The 21037-nt window shown below is 51.8% G+C and overlaps 1 protein-coding gene and 1 pseudogene across 2 annotated transcripts in view; one reads left to right on the top strand and one right to left on the bottom strand.

The window, feature by feature from the left end:
* Positions 1-21037, bottom strand: part of LOC109492447 — a 56037-nt gene that overhangs the window by 19179 nt on the left and 15821 nt on the right. The window contains exons 2-3 of one of the 2 annotated variants that reach the window (XM_045039967.1): positions 3739-4249; positions 629-853 (exon numbers count right to left, since the gene is read on the bottom strand). In XM_045039967.1, coding sequence (XP_044895902.1) covers positions 752-853; positions 3739-4249 — 613 coding nt within the window. In that variant the 3' untranslated portion in view covers positions 629-751. Of the gene's footprint in view, positions 1-628; positions 854-3636; positions 4250-21037 lie in introns of both variants that reach the window. The other variant, XR_006586933.1, reaches the window with a different exon arrangement.
* On the top strand, positions 20435-20553 carry LOC123381070 (annotated as a pseudogene).

Raw genomic sequence — 21037 nt, 5'->3', positions numbered from 1 at the left:
AACCAGTTCTATAGACCCCACCCAAGCTGGTGCAGAAACAGGAGGAAGGGAAGGGGAAGGCAGAAGAGTTGGGTTGCCAGCAGAAGGCAGAGAAGGAAAATTTCCCGGGTCTAATCTTGTCAGCTGGGACAGAAGAGCAGACACCAGGTCTTTTGTTCCACCAAAGTGGAATAAGGCAGTTCAAGTCAAGCCGGAAAAGACAGGGAATTTCCCCGAAATAAGTGGATTTGCAGCCGCTACCTGGGAATTTTCCTTAAAAGTCTCCATCCTGCGGTAAACCGAACACAGTTGTCTCCAGTTATACTCCTTAACCCACGAAAGGAATGACGGAGAGGCCCTCATATCTATCATGAAGAGAGGAAGAGTCCGTGTTGTCTTTTCAGGTATTGCTTCTCTTACCTTCAGTGACTGAGTTCTGAGTTCTCTCAGGAGGAGGCCTATTTAGACAAATGTCATCCAACATATCAAGGGGGAGCTCACTGGCCTAGCTACTGACCAAACACATTCTGCAAGAGGCCCCCGTGTCCCACCAGCCCTGTGATGGCCTGTGTTCCTATCAGTGACTGAGTTTTCTCAAGAGGAGGCCCGTTTAGACAATTGTCATCCAACATATCCGCGGGGAACTCACCGGCCTGGTTACTGACCAAACACATTCTGCAAGAGGCTCCTGGTCCATTAGCCCCGAAGGGCTGAACCTACGGCAACAGCCGTCTATTTGCCCTGGTTAGTAAGGCCATGCAGTGTTACAGGATCAGTCCTTTCCACATTTTGCAAACCCAACTGTTTCCAGTGGGTTCAAAAGGCATCCTAAGGGAGAATCTTTGCGGACCAAAGAGTAACTTCCATGTTCCACCTCGAGAGAAAGGGAGAGAGAGAGAAGGTACATTACCTCTAGAATCCATCCCGACTCCCCAGTAGCATTCCCCCACACAGGAATTAGGGGTTCCCGAAGTGTCCAAGTGACCCGAGGCATCCCTTGAACAAAATCACTATGCCAACCAGGTGACGAAGGGCTCCTGAAGGAGGGATGCTAGCCTCCCCACTCCCACCGGCTTCCCCATTGCATTCTAGACAACAGATGGGTGCCTGAATTAAAGAACTGCGTTTCTCTTGCTGAGAAAGCAGAGAAGAAACTGCTACTTTCAACCCATGGAAAACACCAGAGGAGTTTGACAACGGGAACATGACCCAATTTTAAATAGTAGTGGGGATAGGACATGGATGGAAAACAGTAGAGAAATCCATCGTGATATAAGCGATATTCCAACCCGCATAGTCTTCATAGCCAACTTCCCTAGGAAACGGTGCCCTGGTGTGTTTTAATTCAGTTGTGTACTGGTTTTGGTCAGCTCTCAGTGGAGATCTGGCATGCAGAAGAGGCTAGCCCAGAGATATGGTGGGGCTCATATTAGACCAATGAGGAGGAATCCTCACACACGAGAGTCTTAAGATTGGCAGACATGGTAGTCAGGTGGCTGTCCACTGCCCAAGACAGACAACTTTAGACATGGAAAGGAATAAAGAGAGGGCAAGTTTCTGCCATCTCACTACCATTCTGGCCAAGGTCCTAACTTCCAACCAAAAGACAGGTTTTCTCCTCCCCGTAGAGTCACCACAGGCTAGAGGATTGCAGCCAGAGCAATCCCCAGAAAAGTGTTCCCATAAAATCCTACTTCTCAAAAATCCCCTGAAAGGAGAGTAAATGAAAGAGAAAACATACCAAATTGACACTGAATCACAGATTCAAGGTGAGAAGATTCAAAGCCCCACATTCGGACGCCAAAATGATGATGTTTGGGGATGATGGTGGACTGGTCCACAGCTGAGGACCAACACAGAATTCTGAAAGACGTCTTTGGTGCAAAAAGGTGGTTTTCTTAATGCCTGGAAGAGCTGTGCTGGGGTCCTATAACTAACTCATCATTATATTCCCTCAGGTTGGCAGGAGGTCAGGGATGGAATGTCTCTAAGGAATTTTGGAAGCAAGGTTTCCATCACCTTCAGGGGATAACTTTTACTTGGGAAACACTATTATCCCTTAATAAAACGTGTCATGAGACCCTTTAGATGTAGATCGGGGACCAAAAGTGGGAGGATGATTGCGGGTGTATATCTTGAAACGGAGACAAAGGAAGTGGACTTACAAGGTCCTGGAGGTTGGGGTAATGTTAGGCTACAGTTCTCTTTTTCCCCCATCAAAGTGCCATCATCTAGGCAGCTGAGCTCTTAGAGGGAGGTCACTGTGCTGGTTTCAAGGTGTTGTCAAAGGCCTATAGGCATTAAGGGAATTTAATTTTTTCTGTGCCTTTGTTTCCGACATTAGCACGGCAAGGGTTTAAGCCCCTTTCCTTTGTTCTTGGGTAGCAGGGGTGTCCAAGGGATATTCCTCAGATCCCCCATGGGGTGGCAGGGGGCGGCTAACTTGTGGTTTACCCTCAGCCTTGCTCATGCTCCCTCATCATAACTCTTATCATGCCAACTGCAGCCTTTTCAGCACCAAGTGATAAGTGAAAAGGGGGTCAATGGATTTTTTTGTATATCAGTAAATGGTTGCTTTCAGGTAGCATGGGAACAGAATGGGAGCTATCCACCATTCCCTGGGTTTACACTGAGTTATGGGCAGGCCCAGTGTGCCTGGTGGGAACCAATATAGAGTTAGAAAATCAGCAAGTGTTGGGGTGCCTGGTAGCTCAGTGGGTTAAGCAGCTGACTCTTGATTTCGGGTCAGGTCATGATCTCAGGGTCATGATTTGAAGCCCTGCATCTGGCTTTGCACTCATGGCATGAAGCCTGCTTTGGATCCTCTCACCCTCTTTCTGCCCCAACCCTGATCAATATCTTTGGAAATTACAAGGCAAAGGCAATGTTATCAACAGGCTAATCTCCAGAAAACTACTCGGTTTCCTGATGGGTCAGTATCACTCACCTCTCCATAGTGATGGGGGGAACAAAGGCGAGAAGGAAATGGCAGATCAAATAGGATTTCCTAGGGCGCCTGGGTAGCTCTGTGGGTTAAACTTCCGACTTGGGCCCAGCTCATGATCTCAGGGTTCCTGAGTTCCAGCCCCATGTCCGGTTCTGTCCTGACACCTCAGAGCCTGGAGCCTGCTTCACATGCTGTCCCTCTTTCTCTCTCTGCCCCTCCCAGACTCATTCTCTCCTCCTCTCTCTCTAAAAAAATAAATATTCAAAACATTAAATTTGAATTTTTTTGTAATCTTTAGTAATTGACAATTATTTGAAGCTGGCAGAGGAAAATTGTTCTCCAAGATCTTCCTATTATCTTAATGTTAATGCTTTCCTAGAGGGAGAAATTACCTTAGTTTGACAAAAGCTCGGCTTCCATTGATCTGTGAGTCTTTAGCTTATGAATGTCTCCTTGGAAACTTGCCTTTAGACGTTACCTTCCCAAGACCGTAGGATATACAGTCAGTCTTCATAAGCCCAGTGCAGGCAGCTCTTCCTGCCCACAGGTCCTATTCCGCTGCTTTAATAAAATCACCTCTGTGCACCAAAGAAGTCTTTAAGAATGCTTTCTGGGCCGTCAGCTCTTAACCACACAAACCCCACCATCACCCCGCAAAACTTTATCATGCTAAATCTGAGATCCTTTCTGCAAGCTCTGTACATTCTTACCTCAGGTCAAAGAGTCTTTTGGCCTTCACCTGTCTTCCAGCTCTTTCCTTCAATGTATAAAGGCAGGGGTAATTAGGTGATGGTGTTGGCTCTAACACTTACATGAGTGGAACCGGGCTCTGGTCTTGTCCACTTTGATTGATCCTTTTCTTGGCTGACCAGCTCTGAGATTGCAATGTGCAAAGGCAACACTTCAGCTGCTAGGAAGGCAGGCATTTCAGGCAGCAGGGGGAAGTTGTCAGCAGGTTGACCATTGGCATGCCTACCACAGCCTACCAAGCACCATGTTCTCTGTAAGATGATAATGCTTCCTCTGATATCAGAAAGAGATTTGTCCAGGTGGGACCAAGGTGTGGGAGCTTGCTGCCAACTGCTAGGAGATTGCTGTCTGGGTGGCAGCTGCATTGCTCCTGACTCCTTCCTGCTGATATCTTCATTTTGCCCTAGAAGGAAGTCAGGTTGCTTTCCACCCGGGCTTCTGTCCACAGGCCAACCTCTTGTGCTCAATGCTTTCCAACGCACTGGGGTACCTGCTTCCTGTTGCCAGTGTAAGTTTTCCAGGGAAGCCCATGAAGCACTAATTTCCCAAGCTTTCCCACATCCAGGGAACCTGCTATAAAAAAAGTTGAAAATTAAAAATCAGAAGGGTGGCTTCCAGACTTCTGCCACCAAACACTACAGGGAAGAACTTGACAGTAAATAAAAATGATGACTATAATAATCATAATCACAATAATAACAACTGAGAAGAAAAACACTGAGGGCCTAAGTTTTTCTTTCGCCTCAGATGAAAATGGAATGAAGCTGGGACTGTGGACATGAGCACCATTTCTCAGGCAAGCTATTTGTCCTGAGAATAAGAAGGAAAATCTGTGGGGTTGGGATGTAAGGAAGCACCAGTCACAAGAGCACTGCATCCTGAGCTACGTAGGGCAGGAATCTTCTGGCTCTGGCCTTCCACTTACAACCAGTGGGCAGAGGCCCTCGCGATCTATCTCAGTGTTGGCATCTTTGTGCTGGCTGGCAGCCATGTCTGTGGAATTGGGTTCTGGTCCCCGAGTCCTTGAATGGACTGTCTGCCGTACCACCTGGGGAAGAACAATGCTCATACTCCAACACTGGAATTCTCACCATGTGGTTACCTCATAGCGACCTGTGGAACAGGGTCACAACAGCCCTCAGGCTAACAAGCACACAGGTCTCAGGGAGGGCAATGTGTCCATGGAAATCGCCATGTGTTAGCTGCTTGTGAATGCTGGGCAATCTTTGAGTAACAGTCACATGATTCCTGACTCTGACCTCTGATCTCCAACTCCCCTTTCACTGGAGTGAAGATGGCTCCCTCCCAGTAACACTTGCCCCATTTCAGAAGACTTTTTGCCTTCTCTTGCCAAGAGAGGTGTCACAGGTGAGCCCATGTAGAACCCATTGTCTGCACTCTCTTGGATCTAGGGCAACGTTGCAGGACTCCACAATTAAAATCATAGAGACAAAATTCCAGGCTAAGAGCCTCAATATTTCACTGGAACACTTGTTTAGAATGGGATCAAGGGAGTCAGAAGGGATGCAGTTGGGTCCAAACCCTGTCCCAGATGATAATGGAATATTTCTGTGAATGAAGTGACTGCATGATTCCCCAGGGAAGATTGGTGTCCTATGACAATGGAAAACTTGTGGGGGTATAGAGCAAAGAACATATTTTAGGTACAGCTGGGAGCCTGAATGTAGCAAAAAAAAACCCTACATCTGACATCAGTGTAAAGGGGTGGGGCACTTGCCAGCTTTGCAGCTTTTCCTGTCTGTGGGTAAAAGCAATGGTGATCTGGAGGGCAGAGTCACAATAAGAATTGATGTCCCAGTCTGTAGGAATGGGTTTTGATTCTATTTAGTTTTTTGAGTCATTTCTTTGACGTTCACCTGCTGGCGAAAAACTGGGCGTGCATGATCCCTGAGAGTCTCCGAAAGCAGCATGTTGAGGCAGTCTATGGCAGGGCAAAGAACACAGTAATAGCCTTTGCACAACAAGAGACTTCAACCCCCACTTTTTGAGGACATGTTTTCATTGATATCAGAAATTAGTTGGTGGGGGTTGAAAACAACCTTCATGTGTGCTCAATGGGAGTTAATCGGCCCTATCTGTAATGAGAAAGAATGAAATCAAGTCATTGGCAGCAATGTAGATGGAACGGGAAGGTTGTATGCTGAGCGACATAAGTCAGTCAGAGAAGGACAGGTGTATGTTTTCACTCACATGTGCTTCTTGAGAAGCTTAAGAGAAGAATGTGGGGGAAGAGAAGGAGAAAAATAGTTACAAACAGAGAGGGGTGGAGGCAAACCATAAGAGACTCTTAGAGACAACAAATGGAGGGTGGATGGGTGGTGGAGGGAGAGAAAATGGGTGATGGGCATTGAAGGGGGCAGTTGGAATAAGTGCTGGATATTTAAGAAGGCAATTTATCAATAAACTATAAAAAAAAGAATACTAGTCAGCCCTATGTGATTTTTTTCTTTACTTCTGACTGTGGCCCTAAATGCCCCATCTCTATCAACTTTTGCCACAGCAGTGAGGCCAACTGTCTCCCAACATCACCTGCCACTACCCACAAGCAAGCCTCTTGTGCTTCACACATTCATGTCCCCAGTACCTCCTGTTCCCAAGATACATCTGGCAGACACCAGAAGAGCATCAGTTCCTCAAGCGATTCCAAATTGATGGGAACTTGGCAAGACTCCACCAATAAAATTGGAGACAAAGGCTGCCCGACTCCAACACGAATGTCTCCCAATGAACACACAGTGAGGATAAGTGTAAGAAAATTGAAAAGATACACTGAGGGCTAAGGTTCTTCATGTCAGGTGAAAACAGAAAGAAGCTGGAGCTGATGTTACCAGCACAACTCCCTGGGCAAGTGTGGGTTCCAAGGAGTGAAAAAGACCTGTGGCCTGAAGAGAAATGGAACACCCACTAGCTGTACCAGGGAGTCCCGTGAGCAGCGTCATGCAGCCCAACGTCAATATGGTCAGCAAAGTGTCAAGCTCTGGCCAGGCTTCAAGCCATTCCCATCTGTGGATAGAGAGGCCCTTGTGACTCACAAGGTAGGCTCTTGCTCCTGGCAAGTCTTCAGATTCAGGCTCTGGTATTTTAGTCTTGGAGTATTGTTGTGCCCCAACCTGCTCGGTGAATGAACTTTACACGCACGGTCCCCGAGTGTCTCAGGGGGTAGGTACCTCAGGCTTTCCTGAAAAGGGTGGGTAGAGAACAGGGCAATCATCCCATGGCAACGGAAGCCACCCAAACAATGAGCTCTTCCTGGCAGGAGGTCAACCTTTCCTTTTTCGATATCAGAAATTAAGTGCTATGTGATGACACACGGTGTGAGTGCAGGCTCCCCAGGAAGGACTGGGCACTAAGTGACAGCCCTGTAGCTCCTCATGTTACTAGGCCTTTGATCCAGAAATGAGATCGTATCCTTCCAAACCAACATGAAAAACGAATTGCTTGCTGTACGGTACCACACCACCGAGTGGGAGCTCTCCTAGAGCTTCTTGCCTGAGCACAGACCAGTTGCTCCTGAATCTGACCCCTGATCCCAGTCTCTTCTTGACCTTGAAGTGAGTTGTGGTCTATCCAGCACCACCTGCTTTGAATTGCTTTAGCATGTTATATTCTCTATTCTCTTTAACATCTAACATGATTGCTTTGCAGCATGACACCTGTCTCTGGAGTGCATTCAACACACAGGGACACATCACTGTGTGTTTTTATGTCTCTGGCTACATAGACTTTACAACAACCTATGTTGATAAAGTGCAAAATCTCCCAATGGTTTAGCTGTAATTCTGTGATTGCCTACAGGAAACTGATATCTGACAGAAATATAGAAATATCTAAATTCCATTGAAAGACAGTTTTTGTCAGTTGTGGTTCCTGCATTTGGTCACATTCTACTATCACCTAGAAATGAGGATGTTGCATATTTAGAAACACGTGAGTAGAAAATGTCATAAACATTGAATGTTCATTATAGCACAATCTTCTGTCTTATTTTTCTTCATTTATTGTAAATATCTGAGTGGCAATCATTAGATTTTATTCGATTCCTGCTGAGGTATAAGAATGAAGAGAAACTAAATAGAAATATTCCTGGAATAAATTAGTCACAATAAATCATTAGGCTTTTCTTTTTATTGTTTTGTTTTCAGTCCTCTTTGTAATATGTCCACAATGATGCTTCCAGTTTTGCTTTGGTTTGTAGGATTGCTTTATTTGGGACTCGTGGAATTCCATACAAATTTTAGGATCCTTTTTCTGTGAAAGATGGTGGTGGTATTTTGATAAGGATTGCATTAACATGTAGAATGTTTGGCGTAGTATAGACATTTAACCATTTTGTAGTCCAAACCATGGGCATGGAGAGGTTTCCTTTTTCTTTGTGTCCTCTTGCATTTCTTTCATAAGATTTCAGAGTACAGATTTTATACCTCTCTATTAGGGTAATTTCTATGTAACTCATGAAGTATTTTGGTGCAATTGGCAATAGCTTAAACCTCTCCCATCATGTTTGCTTTAAAAATGAGAGATGAATATTGTAGAAGAAATCATGCCAGCACATGCTGTGCATTTGGGGTCATCTTGCTATCCAAATTCCACATATGAACTGGCACACACACACACTGAACGGTATGTTCAAGAGAGGCTGGACACTGGGCACTGACAAAACAGAAAGAAGAAACAGGTGATAGAGAGCTCTATCATGGGGCAGAAGCATCCATTGTCACAGCTGCATGCACAAAGGCCCAAAGATGGGCAAGAAATTCTTGATGTTCGTAGGTCTCTGCTGCACCCAGGGCCATTCTTGACCCAGCCCCCAGAGGAAAGGACTAGGGTCCTACAGTCCACCTCTCTGGGCACCTGGAATTATGATGAACAAACTCCCGTTAGTTTGACAATAACTAAAGAAGAAAAGGCTTCGGTGTTCTCCCATAATCATTTGTGTTACCAGCGGGTTTCTCCTGAGTTCCATAAAATCATAAAGTGTCAACTGGCTTTGGTTCTCAATCAATGCTTCACTGTGTTCTGAGATACTAGAGAAGGGCTTGATACTTGCTGAAGCCTTTAGAGACTAGAGAGGTTTGGGGACTTGGGGTGGTGAGAGCTGGGATAAGGAAGGACATGTCAGAGCACTGTACAGAGTCCAGAGCCCAAGTCCAATAACAGGCCAGGGTCCCCAGGCTCTTCATTTGGAAACAGGGGATTTATTTTGCTGGCTGACTGGAGGATGCCTCATGAGTCACGAGTATACACTGGGGATGGACAAAGGGGAACGACAGAAACCTGAGAATCATAGCACAGCTCTTGGGCATGTAGGTTATGAGCTTTACTCAGGGACCTTCAAGGGCCACATTAGCTTAGGTTTAGGTTAGGTTAGGTTAAGTTAGGGTTAGAGTGCTGATTCTGTTTGGTGGTCTTCATGCATGTCGCTGCAGTGCTAGCGCCGGACACCAGGGAACAGGCAGCCTCCTGTGTCAGCGATGCACACTGAGACTTGCTGGAGGAACGGAACAAGGGAAAGTTCGTGCAGAGATCATTCTGGAATCCCCCTGCCTCTGATACAACAGGAATCCCCATTAGTAGCAGTAATCTCCACAGAGTAAGCCCATTAAATCCACAGTCCTTCAATTTCTTCATTCAGTCACTGCTCCAAGGACGTACTTTGTGCTAGGGGATCTTGTGGGCCTAACTGAAAGGCTGACAATCACAAAGCAGTCCCCACCTGCTGGGTCTTCACAGTCTGGTGGGGAGATGAACGAAGGTATGAAAGACAAGATTTGTCCCAATAAAAAGGGAAGGGGTTCAAGGACTGTAATAGTGAAAAAAACAAGTGTGCTGTGAGGAAAGCCTGGGGAGTCACTGGAGGTGACATCTGCTGGGGCCAGAATGACAAGAGGGAACCACCCTGCCCGTGTCTGCAATGTGTCAGGAGAAGATATTGCTGTGGTCAAGAATAGGAGACAGAATCGAGTTTGTCCAGACACATCAGAAAGGTGGATAATGTGGCTGTGGGATCCTGGGAGGGGAGAGGCAGAGAGGAGCCAGAGCATAGACCAGATGCTGGGACCTGGTAGACTATTAGCTTTCCATTCCTCTCTGACAGAACTGTCTACATATTTAGAACCTTAAAATTACAAATATTGAATAGCTCACAATTTTCGTAGGAGAGGAATCCAGTCACAGCATAGCTGTGTGGCCCTGCCTCAAAGTTAAGTCTCTATGAAACCAGGGTTGTGGTCTCAACGGAGACTCAAAAGGGTGATACTTTCCTTCCAAGCTCACTCACACAGTGTCAGAACTCAGTTGCAACTGAGAGACTATTTCAATCTTTTGACATGGAAACTTGCTTCTTACTCTCCTATATCATGTTCTCATATGGTAGCCCCTAACGCAAGGGTTGATTCCCCGTTTCCAGGGTTAGCAGAGAGGCATAGGGAGCAAATGAGGACAGAGAGCAGAGAGAGAGAGACAAAAGGGAAGGAGAGAGAGAGACAGAGAGAGAGAAAGAGAAGTAGACAGAGATGGAACAAACACGGGACAAAGCAAGTAGTGACAGAATTTCTGTCCTGAAATCTTGAAACTGACCTCCCATCACTAACAGCTTAGTGGTTTCACAAGGATTGAAGTTTCCTGATTGGACACAGATCACTGTCTGTGTCCCCGGGGGATGTCCAGGAGAGTGTGTTCATCAGGTTCACCCAGAGCTGAGAACAGTGGCTACATTTTGGAAATGGCAGTAAGTGATAAACATCCAGCCTCATCATTAGAAAAGTGAACATAGGACGATGAGTTTGGTGTAATTTCTCATCCCCAAAACTAGAAAAATAACTCATCACACCCCTGAAACTAGACACCTTGTGCACACACTCCTGAAATTAGACCCCTTGTGCATTTGAGATTAGGACACTCAGTTTTCAGTAGCGGGGGAGGGGGGCTCAACTCTGTTACTGGAGAGTGATTGTTGCCATGATTTCAGCTGCCATCACCTTTGATTCCAGAAGGGAGGGGTCTGCTTCTGGAGACTAAAGACAGGGATTAGGGATTTGCACAAAGACTTTCATGTAGGCATGTGTCATTTCTGTTTTTTCTCTAAGAGCCCTGAATGGGACACCTTCTCAGAGGATCCAATTCCTCTGGCAACAGGTCCATGATACAGCATTTAGAATGATGGTGTCAGACAGAATGTCACACACTGTTGTCAAAACCATTTAATGGACCACGACCAAGTGAGTGGGCTGTTTAGATTTGTTTCTTATTTTAATTTAAATTTTAGTTGACATATTGGTTTCAGAAGTCGAATTCAGTGATTCATCACTTACAACACTCAGTGCTCATCACAAGTGCCCTCCTTAGGACCCACCACCCATCTAGCCCATCTGTCACCCACCTCCCTCCATCAACTCTCAGTTTGTTCTTTATCATTAAAAGTCTACCTCTATTCTAGGTGCATGGGTGGCTCAGTCGGTTGAGTGTCTGACTCTGGATCAGGTCATGCTCTCACAGTCTGTGAGTTCGAGCCCTGCGTCAGGCTCTGTGCTGACAGCTCAGAGCCTGGAGTCGGCGTTGGATTCTGTGTCTCCCTCTCTCTCTGCCTCTCCCTGTTAAAGCTCTGTCTCTCTGTGTCAAAAATAAATAAGCATTAAAAAATATATATTTCATCGCACTCTGGCTGACAGCTCAAAGCCAGGAGCCTGCTTCTAATTCTGTGTCCCCCCCCCCACACACTTTTCCCTGACTCTTGCTCTGTCTCTGTCTCAGAAATAAACATTAAAAAAATTTTTTAAGTCTACCTCTCTTCTCTTCATCACCTTCTCATATGTTAAATTACACATACTAGTGAAATTGTGATATTTGTCTTTCTCAGATGGACTCATTTAGCTTAGCATAATACATTCTAGTTCCATCCACATAGTTGCAAATGGCTACGCAACTCAGTTGATGGCTAATATTCTTATCAATATAAAACCTGCACAGTGAAGGAAACATTGAACAAAAAAGCAGCACCCAGCATGGGAGAAGATATTTGCAAGACACATATCTGATAAAGGGTTATGATCCAAAATCTAGAAGCAACTTAAACTCAACCCCTCCCCCCAAAATCCCAGTTATGAAATGGGCAGAAGACATGAATAGACACTTTCACAAAGAAGACTTCCAGATGGTTAACAGACATATGGAAAGATGGTCAACATCACTGTGCATTAAGGAATGCAAAGCAAAACCATGATGGGAGACCACCTCACACCTGTTAGAATGGCTACAATTAACCACACAAGAAAAAACAATTGTTGGTGAGATTTGGAGAAAGAGGAACACTCTTGCAGTGCTGGTCACAATACAAACTGGTGCAGCCACTCTATTATGACTTTTTAAAGAAGCAACGTTAGCAAGCACTCCTCCTTCTATGGCTAATTTTTCTCATTTATGTGTACTATTAAGGGCACTGGCAGCAGGTCAAGATTTTTCCTTATGAGGAGTAGGGTAAAAAAAAATTGAAAACCAATGTAAATGGATATTTAAAGATACGAGGTAGGGTTTACCCAGTTGAAATGAAAATATGAATAAAAACAGAAACAAAACAGTTTGCCCAACAAAAAAGCCAAACTCACATTGTGATTCCACTCTCTGAAAATAATGCTCATATGTAGAAAAATAGTGTAGGCTGTGATTGTCCTTGAATGTCAGGATTTTTATTTCCTTCATTATCCTTATTTTGTCTTTCCAAATAACGCAGAAAGCTACCGGCAAATGTAACCTGGTTGGGTTAAGCTGCTTCAAAATCAAAGGAAAGTCAATAAGGAAGAGGACCCAATGGAGGTTTCCAAAGAGAATGACTTGTCACAGGAATAGAGAAGCCCTTGGAAAAACGAAAGAAGCCTAGAAGATATCTGCCGCAATGCTATAATTTGGTGAGACAAATTACCTGATCCTCTCCAGTTTAAACAAGTTCTAGGAATAAATACACAGGTGAGATTATAACACTTTTGTTCAGTGTAAAAACACACTTTTCCAAAAGCTCTAATGCATTCCTTTGCAAGACCTTCGTGCCAAGTTTTCCTTTTGGAGGAATTTTCCTTTGACGTGCAAGTCTCTTCTCTAAATGACCCATGCTGTTGTCTCCCATCCCTACTAACCACATGGACCCCCTTTTCACCTGTTTTCTTCATTGGCAGTGATCTCCACATGGGCACAGATCACATTTTGTCCCGGTCACTAATGAAGATAAAGTGCTGGACACAGAGGAAGGATGGGTGGCCTTTAAAGGAATTCATACAAAATGAACCTATATTTGACTTGCGTCATGAGCGTCAAAATTACAGGCCCAGGATGGCACGCACGGAGAATTTCCCACTAACCTTCCATTGTTAAGCTGCCTTTGTCTCTCTGTAAAACATTGTCATCCTCATTCTTCTTCAATGCCTGCACAACTACTGCTAAATATTTCTGCACAGGAAAGAGAGGAATCTGTGCAATGTGACTTAGAGGACACTGTAACTTCTTTTAAGGTAGTTCTTTTTTTTAATTTTTTTTAAAATTCATTCATCTTTAGAGACAGAGAGAGATACAGCATTAGCAGGGAAGGGGCAGAGAGAGAAGGAGATGTAAGCTCTGAGCTATCGGCACAAGGCCCAACACAGGGCTCGAACTCACAGACGGCGAGATCATCTGAACCCGTCAGACACACAACTCACTGAGCCGCCCATACACCACCCCCCGCCCCAAGGTAGTTCTGAAGCCACAGCAGGCCTGGCAAGGGAGCCATAACTACAATCTCATGTAATGCACCTACTAAATGATTGGAGAGGTACTCATTTCATTTACTTTCTTTTTCAAATTGTATTTTTTTGTTGTTTCTTAGATTCCGAAAGGTTAATACAAATAGTTAATTAGTCTCAGGGACCAAATATTACCCAGTGTGCATTTTGGCAAGTACACATTTCAATCCCCTTCACATGTTGCAAAAACTACCCAACCAACCACCTTCCCTCTAGTACTATCAAACTGTTCTAATACTAGGGTCTGTTACTTGATAGTCTATTGCTCTCCCTCTCTCGCTTTCTCTCTCTCTCTCTCTTTCTTTCTCACTCTCCTCTCACTCTCTCTTATTTCCGGTGATTCTTTGCTTCTAACCCATAAATAATTACATTATTGCACAGTACTTCTATATTTCTGACATAATTCACTATCAAAATCGCTAAATTAATCAAACTATTACAAGTTGAACCATTACACTCTTCACTGGGCTGCATAATACATATCCTACAGGCTCACCCAGGAATAAAACAAACCCTTATGGCACACATAAAAGACCTAGATGGATGCTCAGTGGGAAGAAGGTGCAAGCTACCAGGGACATTCGGCCAGCCTGGCCTTACACCCCTGCAGATACTCATCAACTCCTGCCCACACTAGGGCTGGAACAGCATGCCAGCTGGCCTTTCCCTCTCATCTGCCCCACCTGGCTCAAATCCAACCTGGAGCCCTCATTTTCCCTGGGAATGGCCAGAGATCTGGGGATGAGGGCTTCAAGGGAGTGAACAAGTCCAAGACCCAAGGAACACAGGCCTGTGGCACACTCTGAGTCTGGGGTGTGCATGCACTTACAGCCTCTCCTGGGTCCTAGTATCCACCCATCCAGCCCCCAAATTCCAGCCCACAGTCCCCAACACCCAACCTCAAACACCCGGATGGAGCGTACTACCCTCCATGAAGGTGCTAGGGTGTGTCAGGGAACATGCAAAATAGGGATGGGGATAGAAACCCCTGCAGTGGGATTTGGTCCGGGGATGACAGCGGAGTGGGGAGCGGCCCCCTGTGACATACAGTGGGATGTGCGAGCCAGACCAGACGGCTGGGCAGGCCTGGGAGGGGCTGAGGAAGCAGTGACTGGGGTGTGCTTGGACCCAGGAGCACTGCACAGTGAGGAAGGGGCCCAGTGGGTCACCAAAGCAGAGGTCAAAGAGGACAAAGGCAAAAGGCAAAAGCCTACAGGACGCTTTGTACCCTCAAGGGCTCCCAATCCAAGTACTAACGAGGCCCAAAACTTCTTAGCTTATGATAACAGAAGAGATCTGGTGCATTCAGGGAAGTATGGCGTAAGACACAAGAGGCTGCCACTGGGTGCCTCAAGAGCCTTCTCCACGCCCCCGAAATCCAGTACGTGCACCTGCCTGTCTGCCTCCCTGCCACCGTGCTGGCCAGCCTGCCTCCCGCCGACTTCCTCCGCTGGACCCAGGTGGGTGACCGAGGCCACGCAACAGGTCCCTGGCAACCCGGAGTGGTGAAAGCCCTAGCTGCCTCTGAAACTGGTACTCTTGCAGGCTGCTCAGGCTTGGTCCCATCCCCACCTCCACCCCCATCCCACACCTCACCGCACCGCACAGCACCGCACCTCGCAGCAACTCTGAAAACCACACCACACCACCCCACACCACCCCACACCACACCACATCACACCCCACCGCACCACACCACACCAAATCACACCAAAGCACAGCACACCACACCATGCCCAGCTGCTCATGCGAAATGGGTAGGAGCGAGCAGGAGCATCGGAACGGAGAGGCCTTAGGGGCTCCCGGATTCTCAGGGCCTCTTCCCCACCCTAGGGCAACCCCCCCCACCAGGCCTTTCCCTCCCTTCAGCCCGATCTGACTCAAACGCAAACTGCAGGCCCCAGCGTCCCCAGAGAATATCACCAGCCAAAGCCCGCTACCCTAGCGGGCCCTTGTGAATTGCCAGGGGCTCTGGGGATGAGGGCTCTGAGAGACGGAAGAGGTCCAGGACCCATGCAGCCCAGGCCTGTGGCATAGTCGGAGTGTGGACTCTCTGTGTCCCTCGTGCCCCTTCTTTCTCCTCGCATCCGTGGAACACAGCCCCCACCCTCCAGCCCCCAGCCACTGGACCCCGGACCCCGGACCCTGGACTTTGGAACCCGGCTCTGCCTTCACTCCATGCGGCATAGGTGGTGTGTCAGGGAAGGTGCACAGTTAAGGGTGTGGCTTCAACCCCGTGCAGTGGGATGTGGCCTGGCATTGGGAGTGGGAAGCGGGGAGCGGGCCCCTTGTGAAGTGAGCTGGGGTGTGCAGGGCAGGACAGGCCGCTGGGCTGAACAGGGAGGGGCTGAGGGAGCCCTGGTTGGTTTGAGTTTGGCCCCAGGAGAGCCGCTCCATGGTCAGGGAGGGAGGGGACATGGGCTGGCGCAAAAGGAGAGGTGAAGGAGGTCAAAGGCAAAAGGCAAAAGCCTACAGCACCCGGTATTCCCAGACGGTGTCCCATCCAAGAACTAATCAGGCCCGACACTGCTTAGCTTCCGAGACAAAACGAGATCAGGTGCGTTCAGGATAGTATGTCCCTAAAGGCTTCCGCTTCCGCTGGGTGCCTAGAGATGATGGTCCTTGCCTCCCAAGCCCAGAGCATGTCCCGCATCACCCGTAAACCTGCGTGTCAACGTTCCTGCCAGCTTGACTGCCTGCACCATGCAGCCTTCCTCCGTGGGCCCTGGGAATCAGGAAAAGGCGGGAGGGTGGCGGGGGCAGCGAGACCCCAGACTCAGACTCCGCCACAGGACTGGGCCCCCTGGGTCCTAGACCTCTTCCTTCCCTCGAGCCCTCATGCCCAGGGCCCCTGGCGTTTCGCGAGGCCCAGCTAGGGCAGCGGGCTCGGGCTGGTGATGTTCTCTGGGGGCGCTGGGGCCTCCGGGGTGGCTTTGCACCAGGTGGGGCAGACGGGAGGGAACGGCCCCGTGGCTGGCTGCGCTCACCCTGGGGCTGGGGAGGAGACACTGAGAACCCAGCGGGGCGGGCCGGGAAGGCACGGAGGGCTGGATGCCCCACGCTCGCTTCCACCCTCTACCCAGTGAGCAGCCCGACGTGGTGCGGTGCGGTGCGGTGCGGGATGGAAGCGGAGGCGGGCCTGGGGCCGAGCCAGGAGCAGCCTGCAAGAGTCCCGGTATCGGTGAAGTCCGGGCTTTCGCCACAGCGCCTTGCCAGGGTCCTCTTGCGCCGCCTCCGCCACCCGCCCGGGCCCGCGGCGGAGGGCAGCGGCAGCCAGGCAGGCAGGCAGGCAGGGGCGTGCATGGGTGATCCTGGCACCCGCTGGGCTTGGGACGCGTGGAGCAAGCTCTTGAGGCGCCCGGCGACAACCTTCAGCGTCTACGGCTGTGAACGCGCCAGATCTCGTCTGATCTCGGAACATAAGCAGGGTCGGGCCTAGTTAGTACATGGATGGGAGACCGCCTGGGAATACCGGGTGCTGTAGGCTTTTGCCCTGTGCCTTTTGTCTTTTGCCTCTGGCCTCCTTGACCTCTCCTTTGGCGACCGCCGCCCCTCCCCCCTCCCTCCTTGTGTCCCTCTCTCCCCGGGGAGCGCGACTCCTGGGGCCAAACACACCCCAGCCACTGCTCCCTCAGCCCCTCCCGGGGCAGCAAAGCGGCCTGGCCTGGCCGGGCCCCCCCCCCGCCTCACCCCCCCCCCCCCCGTGCCCGCACACCCCAGGGCACTTCAAAGGGGAACGCTCCCCACTCCCAGAACCCGGCCAAATCCCACTGCAGCGACTGGAAGCCAAAGCCCAGCTTTGCACCTTTCCTGACACACCACCCAAACCCGCACCCGCTTTGAGGGGGGGTGCGGTTGGGCGGAACCGGAGGCTGGCGCCTGGGGGCTGGAGGGTGGGGGCTGGGTGGGTGGATACAAGAACCCAGGAGCGGGCGTGAGGGGCAGCGCGACCCCAGACTCCGCATCCGCCACAGGCCTGGGCTCCCTGGGTCCTGGACCTCTTCGCTCCCTGGAGCCCTCATCCGCAGGGCCCCTGGCATTTCACGAGGCCCAGCTAGGGCAGCGGACTCTAGCTGGTGATGTTGTCTGGGGGTGCTGGGGAATCCGGGGTGAGTGTGCACCAGGTGGGTCAGACTGGAGGGAACGGCCTGGTGGCTGGCTGCACTCGCACTAGGGCTGGGGAGGAGGCGCTGAGAACCCCGCGGGGCGGGCCCCGAAAGCACGGCCTGATGCCCCAGCTCCCACCACCGACTTCCCAGTGAGCAGCCCAGCTTGGTGTGGTGCGGGGCTGCGAGGTGCCTTGCGGTGCGGTTCGCAATGGAAGAAGAGGCGGGCGTGGGGCCAAGCCAGGAGCAGCCTGCAAGAGTCCGGGATTGGAGAACGCTGGGGCTTGCGCCACAGCGCGTTGCCAGGGTCCTCTGGCGCGGTCTCTGCCACCTGCCCGGGGCCCGGGGCTGGCGGCGGAGGGCGGCGGCAGGCAGGCACGCAGGTAGGCAGGCAGGCTGGCAGGAAAGCAGGCAAACAGGCTGGCAGGCAGGCTAGCAGGCAGGCAGGCAGGCAGGCAGGTAGGCTGGCAGGCAGGCTAGCAGGCAGGCAGGCAGGCAGGCAGGTAGGCAGGCAGGCTGGCAGGCAGGCAGGTAGGCAGGCGGGCGCCTGCATGAGAGAAGCGCGGCACCCGCTGGGCTTGTGACTTGCGCCTGCAGCAGTCTCTTGAAGTGCCCAGCGGCGGCTGCTGGCATCGTCGGCCGGCCCTACCAGCCTGAACGCGACCGACCCCGTCTTCTCTCCGAAGTTAGGCAGGGTCGGGGCTGGATAGCGTTTGGATGGGAGACCGCCTGGGAATACTGGGTGCTCTAGGCTTTTGCCTTCTGCCTTTGGCCTCCTTGACCCTCTTTTGGCACCCATCCGCCCATCCCCCCCTCCCTCCCTGTTTCCTTCTCTCCCCAGGGAGCGCGTCTCCTGGGGCCAAACACACCCCAGCCACTGCTCCCTCAGCCCCTCCCGGGCCAGCAAAGCGGCCTGGCAGGGCCTGGCTCTGCCCTGACCCTCCCCACCACCCCAGGGGCCGCCCCGCACACCCCGCCGCACTTCACCAGTGGCCCGCTCCCCGCTCCCAACACCCTGCCAAATCCCACTGCTTGGGCTTGAAGCCACACCCCAGCTTTGCACCTTCCCTGACCCACCACCTACACCCGCGCTGAGGGCAGGCGGGACTGGTTCCGGGATCCGGGATCCGGGATCCGGAATCCGGGATCCGGGGGCTGGGGCCTGGGGGCTGGAGGGTGGGGGCTGGGGTGCGTGGATGCGAGGAGAAAGAAGGGGCAGGAGGGACACAGAGACACCACACTCCGAGTATGCTACAGGCCTGGGCTGCCTGGGTCCTGGGCCTCTTCCCTCCCTCGGAGCCCTCAACCCCTGAGCCCCTGGCCATTCACAAGACCCAGCTAGGGGAGCGGGCATTGTGTGGTGATGTTGTCTGGGGCCTCTGGGGTCTCAGGTTTGCGTTTGAGCCAGGTGGCGCAGAAGGGAGGGAATGGCCAGGTGGGGGGCTGCCCGAGGGTGGGGAGGGGGTGCTGAGAATCCGGGGGTCCCTAAGGCCTGGCCTGGCGAATGCCGCTGCTCGCTCCCACCCATTTTGCAGTGAGCAGCGGGACTTGGTGTGGTGTGCTTTTCTTTGGTGTGCTTTGGTGTGGTGTGGTGCTGTGGGGTGTGGTGTGGTGTGGTGCTGTGGGGTGTGGTGAGGGGTGGTGTGCAGAGATGCTGCGACGTGTGGTGCCATGCGGTGCGGTGACCTGTGGGATGGAGGGGGAGGTTGGCGTGGGAGCGAGCCGGAGCAGCCTGCAAGAGTACCGGGATCAGAGAGCGCCAGGGCTTGCGGCACTCCGGGGTGCCAGGGGCCTGTTGCGAGGCCCTCACCACCGACCCGGGGCCCTCTGCTCAGAGGACGGCAGCGGGAGGCAGGCAGTCAAGAAGGCAGGCAGGCTGGCAGGCAGGCATGTTCACGGTGAAGGGGGCACGCGCTGGGCTTGGGAGGCGAGGACCAGCCTCTTTCGGTGCACAGCGGCAGCGGGTAGCCTTTGGGGACAAACTAACTTGAACACGCCGGATCTCCTCTTGGGTTGGAGGCTATGCGGGGTCGGGCCTGGTTAGTACTAGGATGGGAGACCATCTGGGAATGCCTGTAACTGTAGGCTTTTCCCTTTTGCCTTGGACCTCCTTGACCTCTTCCTTGGCACCAGCTCACCCTCCCCCCCTTCCTGACCTGGGAGAGGCGCTCCTGGGGCCAAACTCAACCTAGCCAGGGCTCCCTCAGCCCCTCCCAGTTCAGCCCAGCGGCCTGGCCTGCCTTGCACACCCCACCCCACGTCACAAGGGGCCCGCTCCCCTTTCCCCACTCCCCGCACCAGGCCAAATCCCACTGCACGGGCCTGAAAACACACCCCAGCTTTGCACCTTCCCTGACACACCACCTACACCCGCACGGAGTGCACAGTGCACGCGGGACCAGTTTCCGGAGTTGGGGGTCCGGGGTGCGGGGTCCTGGGGAAGGGCGCTGGAGCGTGGGGGCTGGGGCCTGGGTTGGAGGCTGGGGGCTGGCGTGCATAGACGTGAGGACAAAAATGGGGCGGGAGGGACACAGATCACCACACTCCGTCGATGCCACAGTCCTGGGCTGCCTGGGTGCTGGGCCTCTTCCCTCCCTCGCAGCCCTCAACCCCTGAGCCCCTGGCAATTCACAAGACCCAGCTAGGTGAGCGGGCTTTGTCTGGTGATGTTGTCTGGGGACGCTGGGGCTCCGGTTGGCGTTTGAGCCAGTTGGGGCAGAAGGGAGGCAATGGCCAGGTAGGGGGCTGGCAGGCAGGCAGGCAGGCAGTCAGAAAGGCAAGCAGGTGCATGGGTGAAGCGCGGCACCCGCTGGGCTTGGGACGCCTGGAGCAGGCTCTTGAAGGGCACAGCGGCAGCCCCTGGCGTCTTTGGCCATACCAGCCTGAAGGCGCCCGACCCCGTCTTCTCTCGGAAGTTAAGCAGGGTCGGGCCGGCTTAGTACTTGGATGGGAGACCGCCTGGGAACACAGGGTGCTGTAGGCTTTTGCGTTTTGCCTTGGCCTCCTTGACCTGTCCTTTGGCGCCCGCCGCTCCCCCCCTTCCCTCCCTGTGTCCCTGTCTCCCCACGGAGCATGGCTCCTGGGGCCAAACACACCCCAGCCAGTGTTCCCTCAGCCCCTCCCGGGCCAGCATAGCGACCTGGCAGGGCCTGGCTCCGCACCGCCCCACCACCCCAGGGACCCCCCCCCGCCCCCCCGCACACCCCACCGCACTTCACAAGGGGCACGCTCCCCTCTTCCCGCCTCGGCCAAATCCCACTGCACCGACTGGAAGCCACAGCCCAGCTTTGCACCTTTCCTGACACACCACCCAAACCGGCACCCCCACAGAGGGTGGGGGGTGCGATGTGGGCGGGACTGGAAGCTGGCGCCTGGGGGCTGGAGGGTGGGGGCTGGGTGGGTGGATACAAGAACCCAGGAGCCTGCAGTTGGGCGCGCGGGAGGAGCAGCGAGACCCCAGACTCGGA

Source organism: Felis catus, chromosome D2, assembly GCF_018350175.1.
Source record: "Felis catus isolate Fca126 chromosome D2, F.catus_Fca126_mat1.0, whole genome shotgun sequence".
In the NCBI taxonomy this organism is placed as follows: domain Eukaryota; kingdom Metazoa; phylum Chordata; class Mammalia; order Carnivora; family Felidae; genus Felis; species Felis catus.
The sequence above is the reverse complement of the archived record's forward strand: the minus strand, read 5'-3'. Positions and strand labels throughout refer to the sequence as shown.